The 14,686-nt window shown below is 32.7% G+C and overlaps 1 protein-coding gene across 1 annotated transcript in view; it reads left to right on the forward strand.

Annotated features, from left to right (window-relative positions):
• Window positions 1–14,686, forward strand: part of LOC129216276 (probable phosphorylase b kinase regulatory subunit alpha) — a 72,228-nt gene that overhangs the window by 53,952 nt on the left and 3,590 nt on the right. The window contains exons 21-29 of the mRNA XM_054850482.1: window positions 5,000–5,081; window positions 5,844–5,921; window positions 6,739–6,815; window positions 8,524–8,602; window positions 10,531–10,660; window positions 11,546–11,644; window positions 11,730–11,753; window positions 12,122–12,171; window positions 13,271–13,432. Coding sequence (XP_054706457.1) covers window positions 5,000–5,081; window positions 5,844–5,921; window positions 6,739–6,815; window positions 8,524–8,602; window positions 10,531–10,660; window positions 11,546–11,644; window positions 11,730–11,753; window positions 12,122–12,171; window positions 13,271–13,432 — 781 coding nt within the window. The remainder of the gene's footprint in view (window positions 1–4,999; window positions 5,082–5,843; window positions 5,922–6,738; window positions 6,816–8,523; window positions 8,603–10,530; window positions 10,661–11,545; window positions 11,645–11,729; window positions 11,754–12,121; window positions 12,172–13,270; window positions 13,433–14,686) is intronic.

The following is a 14,686-nucleotide window of genomic DNA, read 5'->3' on the forward strand; positions in this document are numbered from 1 at the left end:
CCATTTCCCAGACGCGTTGAATGAGAATCTTCAAACGAATTACGTAAGGAGCTACAAATCCTATAGGATCAAAAATTCGACCAGCAACTTGCAACAGGAATCTTTTTGTATCAATTCCTTTCGATACAAGGGATATCAGATTTTCTACGTTAAAATAAAATAAATCTCTGTCAGCGTCCCAGGAAATGCCTAATACTTTATAGTTTATCATGTTTTGACCAATTGGGTTTGATGACGTTTCAGTAGAAAACCCGTTCTTCTCCCAAAGTTTTCGCAATTCAGCAGAATTAGTAGCCCACTTGTGCAAGGGCATATTTGCTTCTCTAAAGATCTGGACGCATTCTAAACTAGTTGCGTATGCCGATGCAAGAGTATTTTGACCTCCTATGATGTCATCGACGTAACAAAATTTGTTTAACAGTTCATGAGTTTGTGGAAAAATAGAAGAATACTTCTTTAAATGGTGTTTAATAGTAGCACATAAGAGAAAGGGGGAACTATTTATTCCGAAGAGAACACGATTGAACCTTAGAACTTCTAAAGAGTCTGAAAAGGAATATGGATTTTCAGTCCAGAAGAACCTTGTTACATTTTTATCCGACTCGTCAATTGTAACATTCAAAAATGCCTGTTTAACATCAACTGTGAACGCAATTGGATGCTTTCGAAATGATAACAAAAGTTCAAACAAATTAGGATACAGATTAGGTCCAATATGCAAACTATCATTTAACGAAAACTTGCCCTTTTTATGCGAAGACGCATCGAAAACAACTCTCAGCTTACTAGACACCCTATCATCTCGAATTACTGCCCTATGGGGCAAATAGAATTCTGGACTATCTGCTACACTTGATTCAGGAACACGCTCTACAATGTTTTGCTCTATGTAATTATTTACAACCTTCCTATACTCGGCATACAAAGAATGATCATTTTGAAACCTGTAGCACAATTTTGAAAATCTTTCATATGCCACTTCGTAATTGTTTTCAAACGATTCTTTAAAATTATCCTTCCAAGGGAGTTTAACTACATATCTACCATCTTGGAAGCGAATACTATCTTCGAATTCTCGTAAAATTTTGTTATCATTACAACTTACATCATCGCTAGCTGATTAGATTCCAAGATTTTCTAGTTGCCAAAATGTCTCTAATTGTTTTGAAATGTTTTCCTCAACCATTACTTTCATGGGGAAAGAATCACCTGAATTTCTATTTGAAGAGCCTGATATTCCAATTAAACACCATCCATAGAGCGACTCAGCAGCTACAAGTTTTCGATTAATACGTTTAATTCTACCTGTCATGACGTCATAATAGTTATCAGCACCGATTAAAACTGAAACACTAGCGCCCTTATTCGAAGTATCAGCTAATTTCAAACCTTTCAAATGCTTGCTATAAATGGAAATATCTACTGCAGGCGGAGGAATATGTGCCGCGGATATTTTTTCTGTTTCTAACGCCTCGATTTCCAAATACGAATTCGGATCTTCTTTATTTTCCAATCTTATTTTAACTACATTAAACGTTTTTTCAATATGAGACTTATCTCCGAAGGAATAAACTGTTAGATTTTCTTTTCGAATAATGGGAAGTTTCAACTATCTTGAAAATTTCCTATCTACAAAACTTCTTTGAGCCGCTGTGTCGGCTAACAAACGACAATTTCTATATTGATTATTATAACGAGCAACGACCGATGCGGTTTGCAATAAAACCCTTTGCGATTTGTTTTCAGTTTGACAAGAAGAAACGTTAGTAACATTATCATCAGATTCTTCTTGGAGTGGGGTGAAAGTTGTTTTATCCGAATTCTGATAAAACCGATAACAAAGTGCTTTGGGGTGCGATTTCAAACCGCAAAACGAACAACCTTTTTCTTTCTTAAGCTTTGGACAAGAAGAAATTGAGTGTCTATTTGAAAAGCAAAAAAAGCAAAGTCTATTTCTTTTCAAATAATCCCGTTTCATTTCTATGCTTACCGAGTCACACGAAACTGAATCATGCAAGTTCGAACCACAAAACACACATTTTGAACTAGCAACTGTATGATTGACTAAGAGTTCAGCCGCTGAAGAATTGTTACTTTTCTGTTTTCGAAAAGTATCTCTGGTAAAAGATTTTGACCCGGAAGCGCCTCGATTGCGTTCTTGGAGCGGATGGGTCGAATTTTGTTTTTCTTTTATGGGAGAATGAAAAGATTGAGCTCTTTCGCGACTTTGTATTTCTTCACCTAAGAACTCGAGAAGAGCTTTCAAATCCCAATTATCACTTTTATTCTTTCTACTAAATTCGAGAGTTAATTCAGAGGGCAATACTTTCAAAATTATCGGTGCTAAGAGATTACCGTAAGATTCTGAATTTATTCCCAAGCTTTCTAAATTCCTGATTTCAGTTTCAGCTTTATCGTATAATTTTCTCAAACTGTTCGTATCACTTGTATTTTTTATGGGAGTCATGCTCAAAAGCGATCCTAAATGCGCATTAATGAGCAAATTCTTTTGTCCGAATCTATATTTTAAAAGTTCCAAGGCTGCATCATAATTACTTTCTGTTAATGCAAATCCGGAAATTGCTTTAGCTGCAGCACCACCTACTAAATTCTTAAGGTAAATAAGCTTCTCAATTTTAGATAAGCCGCTATTTTTATCTATTGCATTTTCAAACTGACTAATGAATTCTAGCCAATACCTGTGGTCACCGTAGAATTTATTAACAGTTAGTTTTCGCAATTTAATCGACGACCTAGTTTCTTGATGTACTAGACCACTAGTTTCCAATGTTGAATTGGATAAATTAGCGGGGTTAATAGTAGGAGGTACAGCCGGAGGTGTTAGAGCTGCTATTCTTTGAGTAATTTGACATTTATAGAAAATTAAATTTTCCATGAAGTCTTCACATTGTTGTACCTCTTTTTCGATATCTTTTGCTTTGATTACATTAAGAAGCTCATTATCAGCCACTTTAAGACAGTCAATTTTATCAATTAATTGATTGTATAATACTTCTAAATTACGCACATTAGTTTCATTTACTAAAGTGACGTCTAAACTTTTAACGAACTTAGTGGCACTGCATTTAAGCGCTTTACGCTTATTTTTTATCTTTTCAGCATCCATATTAATTGACATACAAATTGAAAACAAATAACTCACCCAAATTTCTTCAGTTACTATATCCAATGGTATGAAACAACAACGATGTCAATATAACATATCACTACTCGACGAATTCTAACTATCAAATGGTTATGCGTACCTTGCGGCCGATGCACCATAAAGAAAATGTTAAGGCAACTATCTAAAAACTAAATTAACTTTATTTGGATTCTACATACGAAAGGGCTTCCAAATTGCCCTTGCTATTCGAACTGCCACGAGACGACCAACATCAACAAAAATCAAGCTATCGAATGCCACGAATCCACGATACATGAACAGAAAGACATCTAACTAAATTGAACCAACAGGTGGAAAATTTGCATATCGAAAAGCGCCCTCTTGCGCACAGGTATAATCGAGGATTTTTATGGAGATTTTCCACAATATTAGAGTAATCTGACCAGTAACTGAACGTTCAAGAATGTTTTTGCTTTTAAAAATTCTTAATACAGTAGTGACTTGAAAATCTGAGGTAATTGGGGTTCACACCACTCAGGATGAAAACTCTCTTACTGAAAACTCAAGTTATATGAAAAATTCTGTTGGATGACATGAGGTTCTGCACTTTATACTTCCTTGCAGGGCTTCCCCTAGCGTTTCTTCTACCGTAGACAAACGTCAAAAATCTCAAAAGAAAATAGATTCGTAGAAAAAAAAAACCATACTAAGTGGAAACAAATGGTCTCGGATTTTTAATTAAATTGAAGCGACACTCAATGACATATCCGATCCCCCCCCCCCCCCAGTAACCACCTCAATTTAAAACCCACAATTGTGTTTAAAATTTCTTTTGAATATTATACAGGTTTACCTACACTTTCGAATGAAAAATTTCGTTTTTTAAAGCAAACCCAGTGACATATTGCTGTTAATTTGATGTTTTTTCCCTACATCTACTTCATTAGACTTAAGAGTTTTTCAGCTTCTTAGAAAGCTGCGTCACTGAGTACTTGGCTTTTAAGGGGCTGTCCACAAATAATGTCACGTTTTGAGGTGGAAAGGAGGGTCCATAAAAGTTACGGTTTGTGATAAGGGGAAGGGAGAGGTAATAAGATGTGTGACATCATGCCTTTTTCATAAGGGAATGTTAATGAAAACTAGTGTGACGTAAGACAAGGGGAGGGATGATGATGAGGGGAAGTGTGACATTTTGTCACAAAAGAGGGAAGAGCGGGTTAACAATGGTGAAAAATAGTTTGAGGCCATTTATGGACAGCCCCAACTGGAAAGGACGTTGTCACAATGCCTATCTTTGCTCTAATATTTTTGACCTTAAAGTTTTTTTTACATCCCATCAGCTCTTATCATCTCAGAGAGATGAGATATTATTGTTATTTTCTGTAGATATTACATAATATTTTTTTTCATGTTCTTTATGTACTCTGTTTGAATAGAGTTAATAATCTGTAACTTATAAACTAGATGAAAAATTGAAGGTCTGATATGGGAAAGACAGTAAATCACAAAAAGTAAAATTAACAGAGGAAACAAAAAAAAAAAAAAAAAAAAAAATGCAGTGCCACCTTCTATTGCTCATAGAAACTAAACCATTTTGCCAAACAGCTTGCTGTTTATTCCATACCATTGGCTTGAGGCTTTGAATGTTTTTTATGTGAAAAAAACAAAAAAATTGTTACTATCTTTCTCATGTTACCACCTCAATTATTAAAAAAAAAAGTTCATGATGTAGTAATTATTATTATTATTATGTTATATATATATATATATATATATAAACACAAATTAATGTAAATAATGTTTGTGTTAATTTATCTTGATATTTTTTGGTATATATGTTAATAAATATATTTTCTTATTTCATGCATCTAGAGGTGTAAATTGGGACACAGGCCTTGGAGGTGATCAAGACGTGGTTACAATAAAGGATCTCTTAAAAGACCTCTATGAAAAGGTAATTTTTTTTCTTTTCTTTTTTCTGCTTTTTAATGTCAGGGCTGGATTTGGAAGTGTGGAGGCCCCTAATCAGGGTTCAAAAAGATCATCATATTTTTGAAAATATCTGATACTTTGATATATATCCGAATATTTTGATATATATATATGTATATATCCGACATTTTCGATTTTTTTGACCCGTGAAAGTTAGGATATTTTGTAAAAAGTGTATTGTGGGGGCCCCTTTGTTGTGGAGGCCCAGGGGCAGTAGCCCCGCCTGCCCTCCCCAAAATCCGGCTCTGTTTAATGTACAAAGTTATACATGGACATTGCTGTTGAACATAATATGAGGTTTAATTAAAACTACACATCTTATATCCTTAAAGGCAAAATAAGAGTTGAAGCTTAGTCTCAATCAGCCTTTGCCCCATGAGCTTATACATCCTTGTAACCTTGTACATATAAGAAAAAAAAAGGGCTCCATAGGGTGCATGAGCTTGAATGATTTTTGTCCTACATTTCACCTTCATGTATTTTACATGCTATTACCTGTCAATGACAACCTTGCAAAATAGTTCATCTGTAAATCAATAAGTACATTTGTTTAAATACTTCATGTAATTATAGATTTCTTCTTTTCAATTAAACTTTTATTGGACAGATGAATTACCCAATGAGATTTAATTTATAATGAATGAGACAGGTCATTTTTTAAAAATTTCAGCAGGGTTGATTTATTGAGTAGCTAATATCAAAAGTAATTTTGAATATGTTTCAGGCTTGCCACGAGAAAAAATGGGCTCTGGTTCGACACATTGCTGGAATGTTGGGCAAAAAAGTGGAAGACTTGGCAAAAGTAAGTTGGATAACAGAAAGCCCAACAGTTGATAACATGTGCTGTCAAAATATTTCTACCATATTCTATGCCCAGTATAAAAATATATATTAAAAACTCTGTTCATTAATTTCCATGCAATAATGATAAACCCTTTTTTCTGTAATAGTGCATTGTAGCAATAAAAATAAATAAAACTTGATTGAGGTTCCTTTCAGAAAAAAATATTAGCATTATGAATAGTTAAAGAAAGTATAACGCAAATTATCAAAAATTAAAGCAGATAACTTGCATTCGGAAAATTATCTAAAAATACTGTTTTGTGTATTAAAGAAAAAAGAAGTTAATGAATAATCACATTCAAGCACACAATTTTGCTGTTGTATGTTGAGCATTTTTACCATGCAAAGAGGCACCATTATAACCAAAACAAATCTGTAATATTTTAACAATTTTGGATTCACTTACAATTTTTTTATTCATCAATCATTTTACTCAGAAGAAAGAACTCTAGTAGTACCTGTAGAATATTATGAGTGGGGTTTGAAGAATATTTCCCAATTGGAATTTCTTTTGCAGATTCAGTGACTCCATTTGGAATCACATTGGCAGAAATTGTTAAATACTATTCAGTATTAAACATAGTTTAAATGGGTCATTTTTGACATAAAATAAAAAATCCTTTTTTTTTTTTAACAGCTGAAACAAAAGTTTTTTTTTTTCAGTTCACATGAATACAGATGGTTTTAAAATCACAAGTATTAATATTGAGGCATGCTGTTTCCTATATTAAAGAAATTAATTTTTGCTGTAATAGTTTTTTTGCATTAATTTTTAGGCTGTCACTGACCTTCTTGTTCGGCAGAAACAAGTAACTATTGGTATGCCTTCAACTCATGAAGAAACCATTACCAGGCTAGTAAACATTTATTCATTTTTTGTTTTATTTTTTTGAAATTTCGATTAATCATTTCAATGGGTAAAAAATACATCAGCAACTTGAATGTTAGATTAAAAATATGATTAACCAGGATACTTTTTGTTATTTATTTTGCCTAATTGTAAACACCCTTAGCATGCTCCATACTTTTGAATGGCCAATCCAGAGGCTTCTTCATATCCGTTTTTATCAAAAAAAAAAAAAAAACCCTGCACTTTTACATGAGTACTAATAGCATAAACGTCTGTTTATGCAACATTTTTGGTATTTATGGCTAATATAATTTCTTTTTCTCATAAAAATCAACTCTTTAAAGTTCTAAGGAGCAGCCCACAAATGATGTCACCCTTTGAAGAGGGGAGGGGGTTCGTGAAATTGTGACATGGGAGAGGGAGGGTGTAACAAGAAATGTGATGTTTAAAGAATAATTTTAAAAGAAAAGGTTAATGAAAATAGCATGATGTGTGATAAAGGGGTATAGTGAAGTATGACACTACATGGTAAAGGGGAGGGGCAGGTTAAGAAAAGGTGAAAAAAAAGTGTGACGTCATTTATGGACAGCCCTTAATGAAAGTAAACCTTTTCTCAACTTTTTTTTCCTTATATTACTAATAACTAATTTTTAAAAAATCAAAACTTTTAAAATCATTGGTTTTTATTTCAATAATCTTAATATATAAAAATCAATGTCCTGAGATAACATATATATATATATATCAACGCACAGCCAAAAACGCTGAAGCCTCAGACTTGAAATTCGGCAGGCATGTCCACATGATTATGAAAGTATCCACTAAGAAAGGATTTTTTGAAATATCAATTTTTTCGGGAGAAATTAATTAAAACCCCTTAATATATGTGAAATTAAAACCTGTCATTGAAATTTAAATCCCTTATTTTCAGAAGTTTTCCTCCATTCAAATCATTATTAAGTACTTCATCTCAACTTTCGGTCGATAGCGAATTTTAAATTTGATATTGTTTTTGTTCTCCCGTGACTCTTCGAAGCTTTTCTCAAGTCAAATAATAATGTTTTTGTCTTTTGCTTTCATTTTTTCAAAGCTAGAAACGAAGATTTTAAGAACATCATCATAGGCAGATTATTCTTTTGAATTTAGAAGAGTGCAGTTTCCTGTAAAAGTTTGCTTTGCAATAACCGTTAATAAGTCACAAGGACAGACATTAAAAGTAGCAGGGGTCAATTTAAGAGAAGACTTTTTTTTTCACACGGCCAATTTTATGTAGCTTGCTTCTAAGTCAGTTCATCAAGCAGCTTAATAATTTTAGCACCAGAAAAAAAACTAAAAATGTTGTATACAAAGAAATTCTTGCTTAAACATAGGTATAACAAAAAAATGTTGATAGCCTGTGTTTGCAACGATAATCAATACTTAAAAAGGATCGTTAATAACAGTTAAAGATCGGTTAAGGACAAGGGCATATATATAAGGAGTCCAGGGGCTCCGGGATCCTCCAAAACTTAGAAAAAATTATAGGTAATAAGTAATTATTACAGGAGATTTTCGAAACTAGGTGCACAAAGCACTGTGAACCCCAGCACATTCCATTACACGACCAATGCCGGGTACGGGAATGCTAGTTTCTCATAAGAATCTTATATTTCTAGTTTGGTTTCTTGCACCCATTTATCTATAATAATTAACCTTTTCATCTTTCTTGTAGGCCCATTCCTTCCAAAGATTTGATTGCCATCATTCACACTGCTCATGGCAGTGATCAAAGTACTGCAATGCTCACGCAAGTAAGTACTATTTGTGCCCACATCCATCGGAAGTGATTTCATAATCTGTTTTGATATTATGCAGAAAAAATGATTTTGAATCGCCTCTTCAGTACAAAAGCTATTTACTCATAAGAACTTGTTGCAAAGATTTGCTCCGTTCCTTTTACAAGAGCTCATGGACTGAAGAAGAGCCTCCAAGTAGGCTTGAAAAAGCTGCATGCAAGGCCTCTAAAATTATTTGTACTGTAGTGGTATGAAACTGTCTGCATAGTAGAATTTAAGTTTGGATTATTTGTACTGGATCAAATGCTTAAAATTAGATAATGTAGTAAAACCTCACAATAACAATATTTAGGGTATTCATTACAATTGTCGATGTAAAGAGATGTTATCATCATATCAAGAGGCAATACTATTTACCTTTTCATGTCATGCTTTAGTTAAATACTGTGTTAAAAAATTATAGCTACACATCTTAAATCATATTGCTGTGGGATGGTAAAGCGTAATATCAGCAAATTTTTCATTTGGCATCTACTATTCTTAAGCGTTACAGTACGAACTTGCTCATTTGGTTTCGGCTGAAAATAAAGCAGGAAGAAACGTCAAATTCCAACATTTCCAGTGGGGGGGAAATATAATTTTACAACCGTTACCAATTATCATTAAGATGAAAAGTAGTTTACTCCATGTCATTTGAGTTGGAAACTGTTATGGTTTTAGAAGGCTTTTGTTACAGTAAAATTTCACTGCATTAATCTTTACATGTTCCAGTACTCTAGCTTGATTGTTAAACTAAATGTGTCAGACTCTTTACAGTCGACTCCCGCTACAATGCGATCTGACTTACACGAAATGGCTATAACGAGAGTTTTTCTGGAGCAACGAAGTTTACAGCTAAAGCTAATTTTTCGCTCTCAACTCAAAATTATTTGGAAAAGAATTGTGATGCTAAGCTTCGGTTTTGTTATTGACTAGTAAACACTAATTCATGAATGTACTTTCATCCTTTCAGTATCACTGACTGTGCAAGTTCCCACAAACTGCACTACAAACATAGCATTGTTAGTGTGTACTCGTATGTATCTCCACTCCTCATTTTTCATTTATTTATTCTAAATATGAAAGGTGATGAGATATTGTGGCACTTAGGCACGCTGTTTCATGTAAAGTTTGAAGACGGAAACAAAAACCAAAAGTTTGCGAAAATTTAGGAAAAGGTAAAGATTTTTGATTAGCTTGAGCAACTAGAAAGTGGGTCGAAGGTAGCACGACAATTAGGTAGAGTGGGTGAATCTTTCATACGTATAGTTAAAAGTCAAGAGAAGGCAATCTGTATAAGTTCAGGAGGTCCCAGAGGGGTATTACCATAGATGTAAATGTAATTAAAACAATTGCGAAGCTACTGTATTTAAAAATATATTAGAATGACGATCAGATTGTACGGGATAAATCATCATCTTCTATTTTTAAGTTATAAATGTAATTTATTGTATCTACTGTATAGTACTATTGCAGTACACTGCTTTATTATTACTGCATACTGTACGTTCCATACTGTTTTATTTTTATATATCTCACCCATTGATCACTGATTTTGTGCATCGTAACAGTATTTTATGTTGAATAATACAACTTTAAAAAAAATACGATAAAAATTCAGCTCTTTATGTAAGAAACGGTAATATATAGTTAACAAATGGTCAAAAACAGTTTAAAACATGTTTGAATGTCTAAAATGATTGGGTATGTTAATAAAAAAAATCATACTACACAACACTTTTCCACAACGCGAAATTTTGACTTACGCAAGGAGTCTTGGAACTCATCCCTCACGTAAGTCGGGTTTGGACTGTATGTGGTAACCCTAGTTGAATGGTTTGCAATTCAGAATTTAAAATGCAAACAACATTTAAAAAAATCCTTAATTTCATTACTTTTAACAGGAACTTTTGGTGTATTTAGCAATGTTTATAAGAACAGAACCACAGCTGTTTATGGAAATGCTGCGCCTGCGAGTTGGACTCATCATTCAGGTCATGGCTTCTGAGTTAGCTCGTTCGTTGAAGTGTTCAGGTATTTGACCTTTTTTTTCATGATATGTATTATATTATTGACTGAAAATAATTACAGTTAGGTGTTATGGTGTAAAACTGATAAAAGAAGAAAGAAACAAAAAAGAGCTTTTAAAATAGAATAAGTATGGAAAAGGAAAACTGATGACTGTGAAAGCGATCAATTATTCTTCTAAATAAAATAATGACTTCCATAATTTATCGATTGCTATAAATGGTATACTAATTGCTAAAAAAGGGTGGGGAGGGGGGGGGGATTCTCATTTTTTTTTTTTTTTTAAATTTGAAGCTGTATTGCAAAATTCTTCATAACTTAAAAGCATTAAATAGGACACTTAGAAAAACATGACAGTGATTTAATTATAATTGAATGTTTTTATGTAGCAGGTACTATTGATTACTTGATTACATTTTAATTTGGTTGTTTTCCTTTTAAAAAAGGTTAAAAAAAAAAAACCACACACACACATTTAAGTTAAAGAATACAAAATTTACTGTAGATTAATTAATCCAATAAAAACTACAAAGGTGTTTTTTTTCTTTATTTTGAGTTTTCAGGTTTCAAACCTTTGTTTGAACAAATGTTCTTTGAAAAGATTTTTTTTTCATTAAAGCAACAGTAACTTGTTTACTTTCTTTGAAACTATTTTTCAATTTGTCTTTTTTTACCAAAAAGTCTATTTATTTTCAAGTTTTGCTACAGGAATTTGTTTTTTTCAAACCAGCTGGATCTTTTACTTGAAGGCTACAGCTGTGATACTGTACTGAAACAAAATTCATGTTTCCTGCAAAAAAAACAAACTTCCTTTAGTAGTTTTTGCTTGTGACTTATATTTGCTTTATAATACTTTTATTCATGCATTTTTTTTCTCTTTTTTTTTGCCAGGCGATGAAGCCTCTGAACATTTATTAAACTTAAGTCCATTTGAAGTGAAAATGCTTTTGCACCACATTCTGAGTGGCAAAGAATTTGTTGTAAAGAGCGGTAAGTCAATTTAACTTTTTATTTGATTTCTTTTAAAATTTAAAAAAAGTGTACTTAACTGTCCTAATTTTCTTGCTGCATTCAGAGTTGAGGAACAGACATTTTTATGGTAAATATGTTTTTTGCATTAACATTTTCTCCAAGACATGCCCTAAATTTCTAGTAACTTATGTATTATTGTCACCAAATCTGAATCCTTATGCACTTTTTTTGGATTAGGATTGGTTATATTTAGAGAGATTTTAAAATTTCACAACTTGTAGGCATGAACAAAATGTGGGAAGTTATATCATATTTGGATAGGTTGCTATAATACGAATGTACCAATCTTTCGATAAATGATTGGTGTAAATATTGTTTGGTCTGAAATACTGTGTTCATTTTATTTGCCCCAAAAATAAAATAAAAGGTGTGCAGTATTTTTATAAAATCAAGCAATTTACAACTAGAAATTCTAATGATGTTTGTTTTTTACAGCTCGCAGTGGAGTTGTATCTGTCGCTAATCCAAGTAAAGTCCAGAGCAAGGTTAGTGAAAATTTCATTCTAATAACCTTTGTGATTTATTAATGTTAGTGTGATTAAAATCTGAATGCTTGTTAGAATTACAAGGAACACCTTTAGCAATTCCTAAAATGAGTTTCTGACGAATATCTTGAAAATAAAGAAAAATCTTGACTTTTATTGGACTTGATTTTTTCCAAAAAGTTCACATCTTTTGCTTTTTAAAAGTACCTTGTAAACCTTGAATATACAATGGTCAGTCAGAAAGTTAGTTGCACTGCTCAAGAAAATCAAAAAAGAATTAAAATTTTACAATAACTTGATTGTTATCTTAAAGTTCCATTCAAACTCTACCTTTTAACGTAACCACCTTCGTTATTTAAGCAGTTTTTGAGGCATGGTACAAGTTTTTCAATGCCTTCCGCAAAGAAATCCCGTCCAATGTTCGATAACCGTTGTTGGGTTGCAGCTTTCACTTAGTCATCCGAATGGTATTGTCGCTTTGAAGTTCTTGTTTTAAGGGACAAAAAACATCAAAGTCAGGAGGTGAAAAGTTAAGGCGGCTAGGGAAGGTGATCCCAGACTTCCCACCTAAACTTGGTCTTCCCTCGCGCGTCTGTGTCATCAATATCTGTATGTCCATTCTCGAATATATTGCACCATTTCACGATAACTTAACGTGACATTGGATTTTCACTATATACTTAATGCTACTGCCCATAAATTTCAGTGCATTTGCACCTTTTTGCCACCAAAATCGAATCACTGCACGCATTTCCAATTTGGACACTACTTACAGCTGTCGAGACATGTTTGAGACTGATCATCAGAAAAACTAAACTTGCCTTGGGGAAGCCATTACGTTGCACGATAAAGGTACCTATGTATATGTAAGCAAAGTTTTGTTGCTACTTGTGCATACAACATTGATTTTTCAAAAGTAAATTTTTAACTGCTTGAATTTTATTATCAAGTAATTAATAAAATCAAACTGAGTTTTAGTTTATTACATAAATCTTATACTAACTACTCTTTTTGTAAAGATCAATTCTAGAGTGTAATCTGAAAACTTTCTTTTGAGCAAGATGATTGTTATGAAATGCTTTCTTTATTTTTTTTTCAGAAGAGTGTCGTGGACATAATTCTCGGGAGAGAGGGACAAGCAGACGAAAGCAACTTCGAAAGCGATCGCCAAGGTCAGTGGCTGAGGAGGCGGAGACTGGACGGTGCTTTGAATCGTGTGCCCAGGGGATTTTACCCCAGAATTTGGTCCGTTTTGGAAAGAGTAAGTTTCTCAAGTTCAACAGTTGATTATTTAGTGCTTTAGTGAGAGTTTGAAGTACAGTGGAGGGTCAAAAATACGCACAACTTGAGGGGAAGTGGTTGTGCTGACGTTAGGACATAAAAGAAATAATTTTTAAGGTGTACCTTAAAACTGAAAAAAAGAAACAGCACTAAAAACTTCAAAATATTCATGAATTACTTGATAGGACAATTGAATGAGTTATGATCATTAAAAAATATATAACTTATTCTTTTAGGTGTTACTTAAACTTTTAAATCAAAAGTAGTAATAGTTCTTCGAGTAACCACCACCATAAGGAAACAAAAACCAATAAATGGTGCAGTTTGAAAACACTTGGTATTTATTTTCAATAGTTAAGGCATTTGTTTTCAATTGAAATGACCGAAATCATCCACTTTTAGCTTTTGCATGCTGAATTCTTTGTATTTTTGTGTTTCTTTGATGCCATGTGGCATACGAAATATTAGCATTTTGCTGAAACTCTGCAGCAATCTTTTAGCATTTGCTTTCAGTTTACGATATTTTAAAAATTATTTCTTCAGCAGTACACAATATAAAGCATATTGAGCAAAAATAATCTTTTTTTTGTATAAATGTGTCTTTATTTGATTATTTGCCACTAGGCACATGCGTATAATGCATAATAATAAAACCGAAGCTATTATCCGTAAATAATGTAGTAACAACATTTGTTCGGGAAAATAATCACGATTTGGATTATTATAGACCAAAATAAAATAAGAACGGAAAATAAAATCGTAGCGTGGCGCTCCACTGTACTTATATCAGCAGTTGATAGTTTAAAAAACAATTGAGATTGTAGAATTTTAAAGCATTTTTGCTCCAAATTCTTAAATTTCAAACTAAATGATCATACATTTGAACAAAACCAATGTCGGTGAACCAAAAATTTACTTTGAACTGAATCTCAAGGAGCAAATTTCTTCAATGCAAAAATAGATCTATCTGCTTTCTAAACAGGAAACCATACATTGGTGTAGTAATGAAAAGAAATTAAATGAGTAGCAATTAAATGAGTATAATGATATATGTTTTTTGATGCATGAATCATCTCCCCCCCCCCCTATGTTATCCACACAAAATGCTTTAAATGACCTATGTTGTTTTACTAAGCATTCCCAATTCTTCCAATACAAATTTAAAATTAAAAATCCCATATTCTGACTTTTGTTTCATTCTTTTTGTAATTGATGCAATGTTTTACGTAAATAT

The sequence above is a fragment of the Uloborus diversus genome, chromosome 2 (genome assembly GCF_026930045.1).
Source record: "Uloborus diversus isolate 005 chromosome 2, Udiv.v.3.1, whole genome shotgun sequence".
Lineage (NCBI taxonomy): Eukaryota > Metazoa > Arthropoda > Arachnida > Araneae > Uloboridae > Uloborus > Uloborus diversus.